Source organism: Astatotilapia calliptera, chromosome 15 (assembly GCF_964374335.1).
Source record: "Astatotilapia calliptera chromosome 15, fAstCal68.1, whole genome shotgun sequence".
Classification (NCBI taxonomy): domain Eukaryota; kingdom Metazoa; phylum Chordata; class Actinopteri; order Cichliformes; family Cichlidae; genus Astatotilapia; species Astatotilapia calliptera.
Genome location: NC_137436.1, coordinates 35,067,313 through 35,082,697, shown reverse-complemented (window position 1 = coordinate 35,082,697; position 15,385 = coordinate 35,067,313). Strand labels below are relative to the sequence as shown.

At 41.8% G+C, this 15,385-nt stretch overlaps 1 protein-coding gene across 2 annotated transcripts in view; it reads left to right on the top strand.

Annotated features, from left to right (window-relative positions):
* The window catches only part of kank3 (KN motif and ankyrin repeat domains 3), a 50,076-nt gene extending 35,408 nt beyond the window's left edge, over positions 1-14,668 (top strand). For both annotated transcript variants that reach the window (XM_080289427.1, XM_080289428.1), the window contains exons 4-12: positions 655-2,454; positions 5,058-5,160; positions 5,331-5,555; positions 5,695-5,785; positions 6,199-6,418; positions 7,983-8,129; positions 9,572-9,768; positions 11,270-11,371; positions 13,752-14,668. In XM_080289427.1, the coding sequence (XP_080145553.1) occupies positions 655-2,454; positions 5,058-5,160; positions 5,331-5,555; positions 5,695-5,785; positions 6,199-6,418; positions 7,983-8,129; positions 9,572-9,768; positions 11,270-11,371; positions 13,752-13,814 (2,948 nt within the window). In that variant the 3' untranslated portion in view covers positions 13,815-14,668. The remainder of the gene's footprint in view (positions 1-654; positions 2,455-5,057; positions 5,161-5,330; positions 5,556-5,694; positions 5,786-6,198; positions 6,419-7,982; positions 8,130-9,571; positions 9,769-11,269; positions 11,372-13,751) is intronic.
* Positions 14,669-15,385: the final 717 nt, after the last annotated feature.

Sequence of the window (15,385 nt, the reverse complement as noted above, 5' to 3'; positions counted from 1 at the left end):
GTCCTGAATATTTCTGTTCGTTACGCCTAGAGATGAGGTTTGGGGTTTGCAACATGTAGTTTTAGAAATGTATCAAGTAATTTGTTTTGACCTGACAGGACGGTGATGAACTAACCACTTTTAGATAATTAAGATGATATCAGAGTATCTGAGTTTGATCCATCTTTAAGACACCTAAATCAACTACAGTTGATAATGAAATAACGCTGAAAGTGTTAACCTTTGCCAATGCTGAAGCCAAAAAATTAGACATGGCTTTTTTTTCTCCTTTTCTTTCTTTTTTTTTTCTTTTTGGCAAATACAACAGGAGTGCCTTTTGTTTCCTGTAAAGGTGTAATATTTTGATGATAGCCTGAGGGGTTTTAAATCTGTTAGTTATATGATGACACAGTGCTTTACAATCACACTCCTGGTTTGTTTATATAACTGTTGATTATGCATACCAGGATGATAAGGAAGTCGGTGAGGAAGCAGCTGGCAAAGACGGATATAGACAAAGGAAATAAACACATGCACATGTTTAAAAAGGAAACGCAATTCAACTCATTGCCAGGTCTCACTGAAATCAAATGTAACTTCTGTTTATAGAGATGCCCTCTGGAATTTCTTAAGTACCGATCACGTGTTGTCCATAACATGTCTTTCCCCTTTCAGATCTAGGCTCGCCTTTCCATTACCCCAGTCAAGAGGAAGCAGATCAGCAAGCTTCTTACTCTGTCCAGACTCCGTATGGATTTCAGCTGGATCTAGACTTTCTTAAATATGTAGAAGAGATAGAAAGTGGGCACAACCTCCGTCGTGCACCCATCAGTTCTCGACGCTCTGGTCGGGGGCTAAAACTCTCCCAGAGGAGTCCGGGTGTGGGGGGGCGTACCAGTGGCTGGACGTCCACTGAGTCGCTCTCATCCCCGGTCAGCGAAGATGGCAGAGCTCCACCGCCACCACCGCCTCGTAACCGACTTGGGTCAGCTCCCTGCGAGACAGTCTCCCTTTCCCCTGTAACTTTTCTCAACGTTCCTCCGCTATCTGCTGGGGCAAAAGTGCCACCGCCTCCACCACAACGTAACCCCAGAGTTGAGCGGACTCTCCTGGAAACCAGCCGGAGGCTACAGCAGGAACAAACCCACCAGAACCAAAATGGCGCCCGCTTCCAGCTTGCAGATCCTCCCAAACTGCTCTTACCCTCTCCAGCCATGCAGTCTCTGCAAAGTAGTTGGACCAAACCCAGTCCTCAGACCTCTGGGCGCAGCACTCCAGCTGCTGGCACCACTGTGACCCCAATCCCACCCAGCCAACTGCAAACAGTTAGAGAGCAAATGGCAACAGCCTTGAAGCAGCTGAAGGAGATGGAAGAAAGGGTAAAAGGTGTTCCTGCACTTGAGAAAGAAGTGGCCAAGCTTCGTGCAGAGAAAGATATGCTCTTGTTAGCCCTGCAGGAGAAGAAGGCAGCCATGGACTTGGCCCAACAGAAGCAACAGTTTACAGAGACATCCACCCAAACCGTAGAGATCCTCCAAACTGAACACAGTCGATTGACTTCACCGACCTCGACTGGACACAAAGGCTTTGTAAAATCTGGTGAGCTGAAAAGGCTGACAGAAAAGTTTGAAGGGAAAGAGGACAAACCCCTGAAACTGTCAAGTAAGACTTTAGTAAACGCCCCTGAAAAAACAGTCATTCAGAAGAAGTCAGTGGCTGTAGGGGACGACATGCCGATGGCCTCAGTTGTTTTATACTACAGAGATGGTGTAAAAGATGCATGTGAGGGCACCAGAGTGAATGTTTGTGAGAAATGCACAGAAACAGAACCCCCCCTGGTTCAGGAGGAGGGAATACAAACCAGAGTGGAGACAGAAGAGGCTGAGGTTTGGGTCATGGAGTCACTACTTGGCCTGACCACAGAAGCACAGCGGGAGATAGACACCTTACAGGACACCATTAAATTCCAACAAGAGTCCATTGTGGCTCTAGAGGATCGGTTGAGTGTTGCAGATAAAGACCTTGGAGTTCTTAGAGCGAAGATAGAGGAAAACATCTCCAAAATCACATTTGAGAAGGGGGTTCTTGCCAAACCTGTCATGACAAATGCCCAAGTAGAAACGCTAACTTCTGCATTAAAGCACACTGCAGTTTCTTGTCATCCGGAGGTGGCCGATGCATGTGTAGGTGAAGACGCAGAGTCAGATCAAAGTGAACAAAGCACTCAGACCGATGCATTAGAGACACTAGAAGAACGAGCTCCGGCTGCTCCGGTTGTACTCGTTAGCACCGGGTGTCAATGGGAGAACTTAAGCGAGGAAAAGACTGAAGAGCAAAAAGTTACTGTACCAAAGAGGAGACAGCTGACTATTGCTGAATACAAGGTCTCACCAGAAGAAGAAGAAGTAGTTGGAAAGGTTAAGAATGAAGGAGGAGATGAAAAAGAGAAGACTGCAGCCAGCAGCACCAAGACAGGTAAGTACTGTTTGGCTTTGCTGCTGATTTTATGAGCTGGGGTCAAATATTGGCTTGCAGTTAACATTAAGGATGCATGGATCCAACTTTGCCCAGTTCTGATTCGATCCAGACATCCTAACTTAAACCCAGTGATGCAGTAATGACCTGTAATTATCACTGTTAGAACGAGGCTGAATCATTTATGTGCAAGGCAATGTCAGGCTCAGCATTACGAATTATTTAGTAAGATAATAAGTAACAAAAATAATAAATTCCCATTAGCAGTATTAATTTTGATTTTAGTTTAAGTCATAATTTAGGCATCTAAATTCTTTTAGTTGAAAGTCGACACAAGATCATAGGACACACTTGCTACATGCAACATACCGATAGTGAGAGCGAGAGAAGGCGCTCTGTTGTCAGTGCTCAGTTTTTCAGCTCACTTGATCACAATTTGCAGTTAAATTTAAAAACTCCTGCAAACATACAAATAAAGGTTGTTTGGATGGCTTGAGTCAGTTGGCTTCAAGCACTTGTTGCTTTTCTGCTAGCCTCTTTCAGGCTATGTTAGCTTAGCGAGTGTGCTGCTAGTGGGAGATGTAGTACTAGGGTTGCCAACCGTCCCTTAAAAAACGGAATCGTCCCGTATTTAGAAACAAAAGTACACGTCCCGTATTGAGCTAATAAGGGACGCACTTTGTCCCGTAATACAGTGAGAATCAAAAGTAGTCTATAACTTTTAATGGAATTAACACTTTGTTTGAAAACATAATTCCCAGCCCCTCTCCTGCTTTGTGACCAATGAGCTGACAGCACACTTATGACAATTCGAGTATGACAATTCAGATTACCGCTCATCTCATTGGTTGAGGAAAGGTCGCTTACGGAGAAAATACCGGAAGACAACCGATGACCACAACAACAAGCATGGCCAACAGGGAAACAAACGCCGACACTGCGGTGCAAGTCTCGGACGACACACTGTGCGTCCATAAAATGAAGGTTATAACAGAAAATCTGTCGCTCGCTCTCTCTGTCTTTCACTCACACAGACACACCACCACATCAACTTTGCTAAATTGCTAATGAAAAACATGATCAGGCAGCTGTGATTGAGCAGCAGTGTCGATCCAACTATTTTCACGGTTGTTGTGGTCGTGATAATTTTGTGATGCCACATCGAAAAGGCTCGGATGAGCTTTCCAAAGTTCTACAAGTTGTGCCTCCATCGCTTGTGTCCAGATCACACGCTGCACAGCTGTGCTGCTCCGTCTTTTTCACCGACGTTTACGTGTTTGCGCGTGAGCAGCTGCGGTGACACCCTCACGAGCGATTGATGATCGGGAGCTGGTCTGAGGTGTTAATCGCTTCTCGTTACCCCACGTATACTACACGACGCACGATGAAGGCCAAAATCGGGCTGATCACCAAATCGGTCGCACGACTCAAAAATCGGCTCAAAATGGGCCAAAAATCGCACAGTGTAAGCCCAGCATTGGAGCAGCAATGTTTGTAAGCTCAGAGAAAGAAAAAAAAAAAGGCTGCAAAAGTACAGGGAGGAATGGGAAAAGGAAAACACCTGGCTGGAAAAGTGCACTATAAAGCGCACTGCACTGTGTGCTGGCGCACTTTTTCCATAGGCATGCTTCTATTGGTGGGCACATGAAGAACATGAGGGGCGTGAAAGCTCAGGGAACCCTTTACCAATTTTTTGTCCGCCAGGCCACGGCAGAAGCAGATATGGTATGTAAACATTGGTTTGTTTTTTTTAAACCCTCTGGTTAAGGTTAATATGGGCATGTGCAGTGAATATCAGGGCTATGTGGCCAGAAGTGTGATAATATAACTTATTTTGTGTAATAAACAAATGCAAGGATAGATGATTACAACAAATAGATCACTAATACATAAAAGTAATACATAGATGAATAATGATGATGAGTTAAGATGCGTAATCATGGGAACAAGTGGGTTTACAAACAGGAGCAGCTGATTAGCTTTAGAAAAGCTGAAATAATACCTCAACTGAAGCCAATTGTACTAAATGCACTAAATGTGCACTGTTACAAGAATATTTTTCGTTCTATTGCTTTCTATTAATTTATATAATTTTAAGTTAAGTAGGACAGAGTTCTTTTAAAGAAAGATTTACTTATATTCTCAAAAGTTAAGCATGACAGGCTTCTGTTTAAGAAAGAGACCTGTTTTACTGTGTTAATGTTGTCATTTTGAGCTAAAAATAAATGGCTAAATGATCATTTGTTTCCCATATGGTCATATCACAAAGAATATGCATCTGCTTAAATCAAGTTCAAGTCAAATGGTTAAAAAATAATTTCACACACAAAAAAAGAGCTACCACACTGGGAAGGGTGAAGACAACTGGGTTGCCCGGCCCTGGCCACGAGGTGTCCCTTATTTATTTTTCAGGGAGTTGGCAACCCTATGAAGTACTGAACTGAATGGCTCATCTGTGGATTGGTTGTCATCACTAATGCTGATTGACTGCAGCCTAACTGTGCTGCCTGCATCTCTCATTGAACCTTCTGCTTGTGTGTGAGACACGTTCTGCTCATGCACAAGCATTTTCACTATTTTCCCCCCCTCTTTTATGGCAACAGGTTTGCTGAAATCAATCATGAAGAGGAAAGACGGGAATAACGCAGGGGAGAATCGCAGCAGCAGCAAGAAGAGCCTGCAGTTTGTTGGTATTCTAAATGGAGGGTGAGTTACTGTAATGTGAAACCAAATTTTTATTTTTACCTCTGCAAAAGTAAAATAAGTGGCGACAAGTAGTCTCGAGGAGGGAAATGACACTTTGACCAGGTGACAGGTTTAACAAATGAGAAATAAAGAGCCAGAGATGAGATTTTTGAGATATTTGGCTCTTCCAGGTATGAATCAACATCCAGTGAAGAAGAGGAGGAAGAAGAGGAGGAAGATGGGAGTTCTTCTGGAGAAAGTGTCGAAGGCGAGTGCTTGGACAGCACTGAAGAAGATGAGGCAGCTTTGGAGGAAGAAACGTCAGAGGAGGAGAGAAACGTTAACCTGGATGAGAGTGACACTGATGAGGAAACGCTGAGAGCTGCAAATTATTCATCTGATGGTGTGAAAGAAAAGTGGGTTGTTATGAAAATGAAAGTAAATGTAGTTTTGTTGACTTAGAGTGTAATCTATGGAGGGAACAAAAGGCCTTATCCTCTAAATGCGATTTTATTTCTGTGTTTCAACTTCACACATTTGTCTGCTTTGTCACAGATTTGAGTTGAGCTCAAAAATGCGAGAAGCCTGTCTCATTCTGAAGAACCACCTAAACGATGACCTCAAAACACTGAAGAGTAAGGAAGTGGTGCGTCCCTGCTTTCCTCTTTTTCAATTTTACCTCCAGGGGACACACGTAACGCTTTCGCCTGCAGTGAGGCAATATTTAATCATGCAAAAGTGTTTAAAATCAAACTTTTTGCTCCTTCTCTTGATTATATAGCAAAAATATTCTGAGAAAGTGCCAAATGTCTCTTGAATTAGTGATTCATGACTGCCTGGTAGGAACTCTGGGGGGTAAACTGTTAACCTCATCACTGCTAAAGTGTGCCTTGTAGAAAAACAGCCATCATGTAAAGAAAAACTCATTCACTGGGTCTAACTGGCTACTAAAAACTTGAGACAAAAGCAGTTTTACTTGTGTCTATGCTGTATGCCGATCTACTTCAGGCACTTGTCTGCAGTTTATAAGTATATATCACTTCCCGTCCTCACCTCCAGCTCTCCAGCACACACACTGTCCAACTTGAGTGGTTTCGTATCTCCAGCGCGAAGATGGCTCAGCCGCCGCGGGTCTCTGACTACCTGATGGCGTTCTCCGAGGTGTCATCAATGCTGCTGGAGCACGTAGTCAACATGACAGATGGCAATGGGAATACAGCTCTTCACTACAGCGTCTCTCACTCTAACTTTGGTGTGGTGGAGCTGCTGCTGGACACAGGTTAGCAGTAGCTTTCAGAGAAGGATAATCCTGACTTGAATTTAATGTTTGCGCACTGTTACTATCTTGATTTGAGGTTTGATAAGATCAGGCAACATGTGGTTCTGTGTCCACTTCCAATTCCTGTCGACCTTATCACCATGCCTCATGGGAAGAAAAACAAAAAACAGCACACACTTAATGTGCAGCCACAGGAAGTAAACAATGAACTGAAACCTGCTTTTTCAGTGAGTGTAGCACTATCCTTTTGTTTAATAAACTAACAGTCAAGGAGAACTTTCTTGTTTGCACTGTGGGGCTGTGTATACATTTAAAATAATGAATGTTTGAGGCAGATATAAAGGGGAATTTAAAATGGACGGTAACGCTCATTTCTAGCTCCTTGTGTTTATTGCGCTAGAGTAGCTTTGCATGATTCATATCTCAAAATAGTTGTAAATGTTATACTGAACCTTAGGGACAACCCTTCAGATCATCCAATGTATAACTCAAACTGATGGCGTGTGCACTGCAAGTGTTCAACTCTTCTCGCTTGAAGGCGAGCTTCCTTTACAACGCGCTTGCTTATGATTGGCTGGTCCTTGCAAACCTTCTGTTTGCAAGGACCAGCCAATCATCTGGAGCAACCTTGAACATCTGGAGCCATCTGGCTGTAGCCATCTGGCTGACCCTGAGCCTGGGAGTGACGGCCTCCCAGGCTCAGGGAGGGGCAGCCATCTGCTGCGACTCCAACTGGCCCCTACCTGAGCCTGGTTCTGCTGGAGGTTTCTTCCTGTTAAAAGGGAGTTTTTCCAACTGTCGCCAAAGTGCTTGCTCATAGGGGGTCATATGATTGTTGGGTTTTCTCTGTATGTATTATTGTAGGGTCTACCTTACAATATAAAGCGCCTTGAGTTGACTGTTGTTGTGATTTGGCGCTGTATAAATAAAACAGAACTGAATTAAACAGCAAGAGGGTGGGTTTGCTGTGCGCGCAGCCAGAGTTGACCCTCTTAAGAATATACCATCTCTACATAATCATGCAGAGCCAAGAGTATCAATAAATAAATAATACTGACAGTTGACAGCCTCCTAATAGATGGACCTGTGGTATCAATTTGAAAATCCTATGTTGTCTCGTTCTTGTTCTGAGTTATTGTGATCACAAAGTTGGTTACTTGCACACACCTAATTTTTTTAAAAGACTTTCACCATGTGTATATAGTCAAGTCAAGTCATCTTTATTTATATAGCACATTTAAAAGACATAAAGTCTCAGCCAAAGTGCTGATATACATGATCGAAATATAAGTTGAACATATTATTGCTTTTCCTAATCTGATGATATCTTTTTAAAGAAACGATAATCAGAATACCACCACAGCAAAACTCGTTTTTACTCAGTCATGAGCAACAAATGTATTTAAAGCGCCATCTTTGGAATATATTGTTACTTTTTATACACTATTTACATAGTGACAGCATTTTCATTGGCATTTCAGTGTTATTCACTGGTCAACTAACCTAATACCTGCTGACGGTCCTGTCCTTACGCTTCAATAAGTGATAAGCATATCTCCTACAGGTGTGTGCTCTGTGGATAAGCAGAACAAGGCGGGCTACACAGCCATCATGTTGGCTGCTCTGTCAACTGTGAAGAAGGAGGAGGACATGGTTGTGGTCAAGAAGCTCTTCAGTCAGGGTAATGTCAACGCCAAGGCCAGCCAGGCAAGTCATCAGCAGTTCATCATCCAGCTCTTAAAGTGGACAAACATGCCACATGAATGTGCAGATATTTGGAAGCAGCCATTTCTTTCGTATGCTAGTAGCTTATATCCTGTATTTCTCATTTATTTTGTTCGTTTTATTTTGAAATTCCACAAGATTTGATGGGAACGATTTGTGGAAGAAAGTTTTAGTACTCATGTGACTTTAACATGCCAATACTAGTTATTTTTATAATAAAAACAACCTCAGCCCTGGAGAAATGCGAATGCGCAACATGTCTAGAAATGCACACAAAGAGCTTCTGTGAATGTGTAGTCGGCTCCATCAGCCAGAAGCGTGTTATCATTTAAATGTGGCAGTCTTGGCTCTGTGGGCTTGTTTTAATGAGTTTAGATGGATTTGAACACAAAAAACTGGAATAATAATAAAAAAAAACCATACAAAAAAGGGCAAACGTGAAGCAGCCAAATTGGATTTATAAAGCTTATTAACATATAATAAATAAAAAATAATGTTATGAGTGAATTTGTTTTTAGACTACTGTAATTTCTTTATTCCCTGTTTATTTCGAGGTGGAGCTGTTTTATTGTAATAAACTACTATACTGCATTTAAATCTGGAAACCTGAGGTGTGATTGGGCATATCTCAGATTAGATTTAGCAAATGTGGAGCCTAACATGACACAGAAGCCACTCACGAGAACCCGTTGACTTGAAGTCTTCTTCATTCCCCGGCTGATCTAATCAGGCTGAGTAGTGTATGTGTTTTGACACAGCGCCTGATGGGTTTTTCCGCTGCCAAGTCATAGGACCGAATTTATAGCATCACTGTCTATAAAACCAATTACTGCTGCTTGTTATTGTTGCTGTGGGTAATTAAGCACGAGTCACGCAATGCAGTTTTCGGGTAAGGACTTCAGACTATATTTTTTTTCTATATTTACATTTTGGATCAGTTTTGTGCTTAATCAGACAGCCAGAAGACTTTTCTTGTATACTTATTGTAAAGCTGCCGTCTTGATTCTCAAGTACGGTGTGTATTGAGTTGTGCCAGCTTTCCTTGTAGCTGGACTTTAGGGAGACATCCTCCCTTTAAAAAAAAAAAAATCAGCTCATAGATGGCAAAAATTAGCATTGTGTGACTGCACCTGCAAGTGACGATGCAAAATCAAATTATGTGTCTAGAATTTAATTTACTGCCTGCTACTGAGTAAACAGCTGTCTGTTATATGAGGAGTAGTAAATGAGTGAATGACCAAAAGTGCACGGTGCTCAAATGTGAGCGTTGTTTTTGGGCAGTAGCAGTAAAAGGAAACAGTGCACCATGCAGGAATGCCATTTATCCAAAAATAAAGCAGTCTGAAGTCTTCTGAACACTCAAGCTTTAAATGGCAGAAGCTTCCTCGTTAATCCAAATCATTTAAAATTCTTTACCTCTGCAGGCAGGCCAGACGGCATTAATGTTAGCAGTCAGCCACGGGCGTCAGGAGATGGTGCGGGCGCTGCTCGAGTGTGGAGCCGATGTCAACGTGCAGGACGATGAGGGATCGACGGCTCTGATGTGTGCCAGTGAGCACGGCCGAACTGAGATTGTCAAACTGCTCCTGGAACAGCCCGGGTGCGACATATCCATTGTGGATAACGTAAGACTTCTACAATTTAAGCATTTGAACTAGCTCATGCAATGACAGAAACATGAGCCTAACACTGAAGCCAGCTGTTTGATGGCTGCCAAAAAACATCCAGGAGCTTTCTTCTCTGGGATTTGGCTTAATCTCTTCTCAGGAAACTGCTCGTCTGTGTAGTTTCCTTTTTTCTCTATTTCTTCTTAGAAAGCTGAGGTGTTACAATCAGATTAGACTAAAACGGATGCTGTACAGAGGAAACGCAGTGACTGGACCCCAGAGGAAAAAATTTAAAACACACTTGCAGATTTCAGACACAATGTCCTGCAGGCATTACACTGGTCCTCTGCATTTTTCACCACTTAACCCATAAAGAAATACAAAAATCTGGCAGCATTAAATGCTAACGCTAGCAAAGGTCTGCTCAACACTCCTGCTTTTCTCCCCACTTGTATGTTTTAAAGTGATTTTACAGTGGATTTCTGTAGATGCTTGAAGAGAAGCCAGACAGACAGATATTTGAGCATTAACATCTGTGCCAGAATGAGTTGGCCATTTGGTGCAAGCAGCTCCTGGTTTGTGTTTCAGTACAGCACAGCTGGACTGAGGGGGTGGAAGGAAAAGCCCCCACCTCCCCTCTCCGCTGAAAACACAAAACTGCGTGACAAAGTTTGACTGCAAGGCTGAGTGGATACAGTAACGACTGCAGAACCATTTTTACTTTCAGTTCACTTGTTATATTAAGCAGTATTGTTACTACAAACCCCATTTTCAAATGTTGGGACCATGTTTAAAATGTAAAGGGAAAGCAACGATTTGCAAATCTAACAAGCTCATATTAGAAAACCTATCAAATGTCTAAAATGAGAAAATATTTTGGCTCACTTTGAATTTCTTGGCACATTTTATGAAAGCTGGGACCTGGCCACGTTGACCGCTGTGCAGCATCCCCCAGTCTGCACATGTCTGGGAACTGAGGAGATGAAGCGAGTTCAACATACCCAGGGTAACTTCCGAAATCTGGATTCACTTACCCCAAAATCAGCAGTCAGGATAAACGGTCACATGAAGCTAGTTATCAACTTTCCCCTCTTTGTTCAAAAGAAAACGGTGGCGCTGCCAGCATCTGACCAATCACAAATAAGGATAAGTATACTGACAGCAGTGTGACTGGTTTTTAAAAAGGATCATAAAACCAAACAGACACTGACTGAAGGTAGCAAGACACTGTACTTTAAATTCTTTGGCCAACAAATAACTCCAAACTGACCATTTTGTCTTCCTGTATTATAAACAGTCAAACGTATCATAAAGCAATAAAAGTCCCATAGTTAACTGGTTAAGCAAAGGTGCATGATGGTAAAAGAAATAACAAAACTGTCCAAACAACTGGAAAACAGAGCAACTGTGCGTAACGTGTATCACATGGTTGCTCTCACACTGTAAAGCTTTCTGCTCTAGTTGAAAAGCTCTCCTGGATACTCATGTGTCTCTCTCCATCTTTGCTGTCTGTCTGCAGGATGGAAGCAATGCTCTGTCCATCGCACTGGAGGCATCCCACAACGACACAGCTGTGCTACTCTACGCTCATATGAACTATGCCAAGACCCAGACTGCTGCGGTGAGTTCATATTATCAAAGATGGACTTTGGTTTATTCCCGACTCCTTCTTCTCCACTTTCTCAAATACAGACGATTTATTTTAGGCTAAAGGGGAAAATCCGCATAATCGCCATATAATCTTGTCACACTGTGTGAATAATTAAACTGGTAAGAATTGTTAGGGACAGCTGAGTATTGGAGGCAGAACTCAAAGGCGTTTAAACAGTTGAACAATATTTTTATTTCTTTTTTTGCCTCCTTCACAGCAGTAGATTAGTGCACCGTATGTTCATGGCCAAACTAAAGTCGAACGCAAACGAAGAAAAATAATGGAGAACAAAAAGCAAGGCTCGCTCAACATCCAAAGTAAATGTAACAGTTAAGGAAACACTTCTGCACACTGCTATAGAGTGCAACAGTGATGATCAGGAAGTAAAAGTCCCATTCATATTCTCCATAAGTATTATGAGCCATAAAACTCACCACACATACAACACTGTTCGCATGTTTTCCCTGTGGTTTCTTCCTGGGTACTCTCCCACAGTCCAAAGACATGCCGTTAGTAGGGTTAGGTTAATTGATGATTCTAAATTGGTCCAAAGGTGTGAATGTGAGTGTGAATGGTCGGTCTCTGTGTTAGCCCTGCGTCAGACCTTGTACCTTGCCTCTTGCCCTATGGTAGCTGGAATAGGCTCCAGCCCCCCCCCCATGGATTGATGGATTGTTGGAAGTAATTTGCTGTGGAAAACTGGGATTTTTAATTTTTATGGGATGAGTAGTCCCTCCAATGTTAATTAGGTGCACAGTCTTAGTATCTTTGACTCTTTTTATCCAAATCAAATCTTTTTTTTTTGGTCACAATTCACCTTGTAGCTGGTTGGCTCGATTCAAGGCGTAAAATTCATTACTGAAGGACTTTCTCAGACTTCACTGGAGAACATGAGTAGAAAAAAAAAAAGTTTGGTCACTCTTGTGCTCTATACCTAATTTTAATAGGGCAGAAAGCTGTAATAGGTTAGCAGTGGAAAAACAAATGTTGTTCTATTAAGAGAATGTACCTGCTCTCTAACTACTTAAAATGGAAAGATATTTCAAACATCAGACCAAACTTCCCCTCCTTAATACCACATTTGACACATTTCCCTAGGACGTTCACCATAAAAGGAGCCCAAAAGGGCCTGGACTGAACTGGTTTGGCAATTCCTGGGATCAAACCAGACAGAGGCCAAGTTTAGTCTAGAGGAGAGGTATCCAAACTAGCAGTTTCAAAGTCAGGATTCACTCACAAATCTTAACGATTTCATGAATGACTTGGCAACAATACACAAGAAACACAGCATATTTACAAGCACTGTGTGTTTTGTATAAAGGTCACATGCCACCCTGTGACAAGAATAATGCCCTTCTGCATAAAAATCTAATAAAATGCCACAAGCCTTCTTCACAAAGTCTGGCCCATCATATATGAACAGGGTGGCTAGAATTAGTTGTGATGCTCGCATTGTTGCTTAAGTTTATCAGCTAAGAAGGACCACTTTCAAGAATCAAAATTATAATAGTTTTTAAAACAGTTTCTCTTTTTCCATCAGGGAAACACTGAGCTTCACTTTTCTAATAATCACACCAGCAGTAAACAGAAAATTCAACTTTACACACTTTGAATGAGGCTATGCGACATCACGGCTACATCTGATGACAAAAGCTATCATTTTTAACCAAATCAACATGTTTATTTCTTCTGAGCGGGCCCGCTTCAAAGAAAGTCTCTTCAAAATGTTTGGAGCGCTATAATACAGTGATTTGGGCCAAACATCATGAGAATTTCCCTTTTGCCAAATCTGATTGTAAAGTACAGTACAATTCGATTAAGTCATCCAACGTCAGCAGAACCAATTCAGCACTTCAAAGAGAAGCCAGGCGGTTCCTTTACAAAACAAAGCCGACCCCAATCCCCCGTGTTCGCCTTGTAACTTTGAGACTTTTTGGTTATCAGCTCCCATCGCCCAGCTATTTTTATATTATGCAACCTACAGTGTCCCTAATGCACATATTGCAAGATTTCACATTGTAGCTGGCCAAGTTTAAAATTAGGGTTGTAAAATCACCTTTGAATCTAATAAATAAAGCGTGCGAGTTAGTTAAAGTTAGGTCACACTTATAAACAACTTGGAGTGAATGATGCCTCTTGTATTTAAAGGTGGTAGGATCAGTTCCGCTGCAGTGCTCCAAGCTATAGTTAGGGTGTGGACTGCACTAAATGAAGGTGCACCGCTGCCCCCTTTAGGTGTCACCACAGTCATGCAAGCTATGGTCTTCTTGGGAAGGCGATGAAGTGAATGCATACAATCGTTACCATCAAGCCTTTAAAATGTAGCCCTGTCCTTTATGTTGTCTTTCAGGGGAGTCCAAAGGCCCAGCCACGGAGCCCCACGAGCCCACACAAGTGCTGGCCTGCAGACTGACACGATCAAAGCCGCTAACTGGGGCAGACACACCAGCAAACATAACTGGATATGAGCTGTGAAAAGCTCCACTGGAATTTACTTAAACGCATATTTATAGTTTGCCATGTCCTCCATTTACACTGATCAGCCACAACATAAACACCCGACAGGTGAAGTGAAAAATAATTGGATTATTTAGTTAATATACTTTGTTTAGCTGGTCAGCTTTGATTTGGCTTATGTCACTTGATAGACAAAATTTAGACTCTCACACCACAAAAACTGCTGAGGCACAGCTCAAGAACATGTGGAGTCAGCCTCCACAAACCCACAGAACCAAAAAAACCTGTTGCCAGAAATCCCTTTTCAGGCTCCGACGAGTCAGAGCCGGGATACTAATGCTGTTGCTGATCAGTGTACAAAATATTGTTAAGAGAATATTATATTTCCATAAGATTCTTCAATGGTTATTATTTACTTTAGGTCTCTAAGATATGTTTATTTTCTCTATGACATGCCTTGAGATGTTACATTTATCATTTGCACACCACTAATATTTTACTATTAAGGGCAACACATCATTACCACATAATGTACATCCAAAAAATACATCTATTGGTTTTCCATACACATGCGCACACACAGTGGCGTAATGTACAGTTATACCCCAATGTCATCAAAAATCATCACATGGATGTCACATCGTCCAGCGTGACTGAACTGAATGAATGTTGCTCTGTGGTCTTCCTTTCCTGGCTAACTGATGTGTAAACCTTAACTGTCATAGTCTGCACTAACTGTCTGTGCATTATGTTGTTATAAAAAAAAAATATATATATATTATTGTCTAAAATAAACATATTTACATAAAAGTTTGTGGGTGTTGGTGTTTCAAAGCAAGGAGTGCCACATGTTTGAGTTGGCAGCTATAATCTTTTTGTTTTTAATACCAGAAGAACTGAATGAGAGCTCTTTTGCTAATTAGACAAACAGGTAAACCACTGAACTATGGAGCTACACGGTTACATTCGAGTGGGGATAAACAGGACTAATCCGTTTGAACAGTTTTTTAAAAAGCTGATATTAGATGGTATCAATTTAAAAATTCTAGGTGACATCCTTTTTGAGTTGAGTTTGCAAGATTTTTTTTTGGAAAAACTTGACTTCTGACCTGGACCTTGAGGTCAAGGAATCCAAACTGGGAGCTTGGGAAAGGGGTCTGGTAACTGATAACCCTGCCTCCCATTCTACATTTAGAAATTCTGGGAACCACAAGTTACCCTCCAGTCTGAGTGTGACGCGTTCCACTGTGATAATGTGGTACTTTGAGGTATTTAAGATATGATGGAACACAATAGTTCTGTATGCAAGGAGAAGGATTTTAATTTCAATTCTTGGTATAATATAGACCCAATAAAGAGAAGATGATATTTGAGGATTAGGGTCTCTCTCTGTAATCCTTGTTAGTACTCCTGATTGTCTCATCTGACTTCATAGATAAAAACATACAGTGCTTTCTGATAACATTACCAAAGGGAAGCACGCATAGCCTAAAAAGTCTTGGTCCTAGTGCAGAACCCTGTGGAACT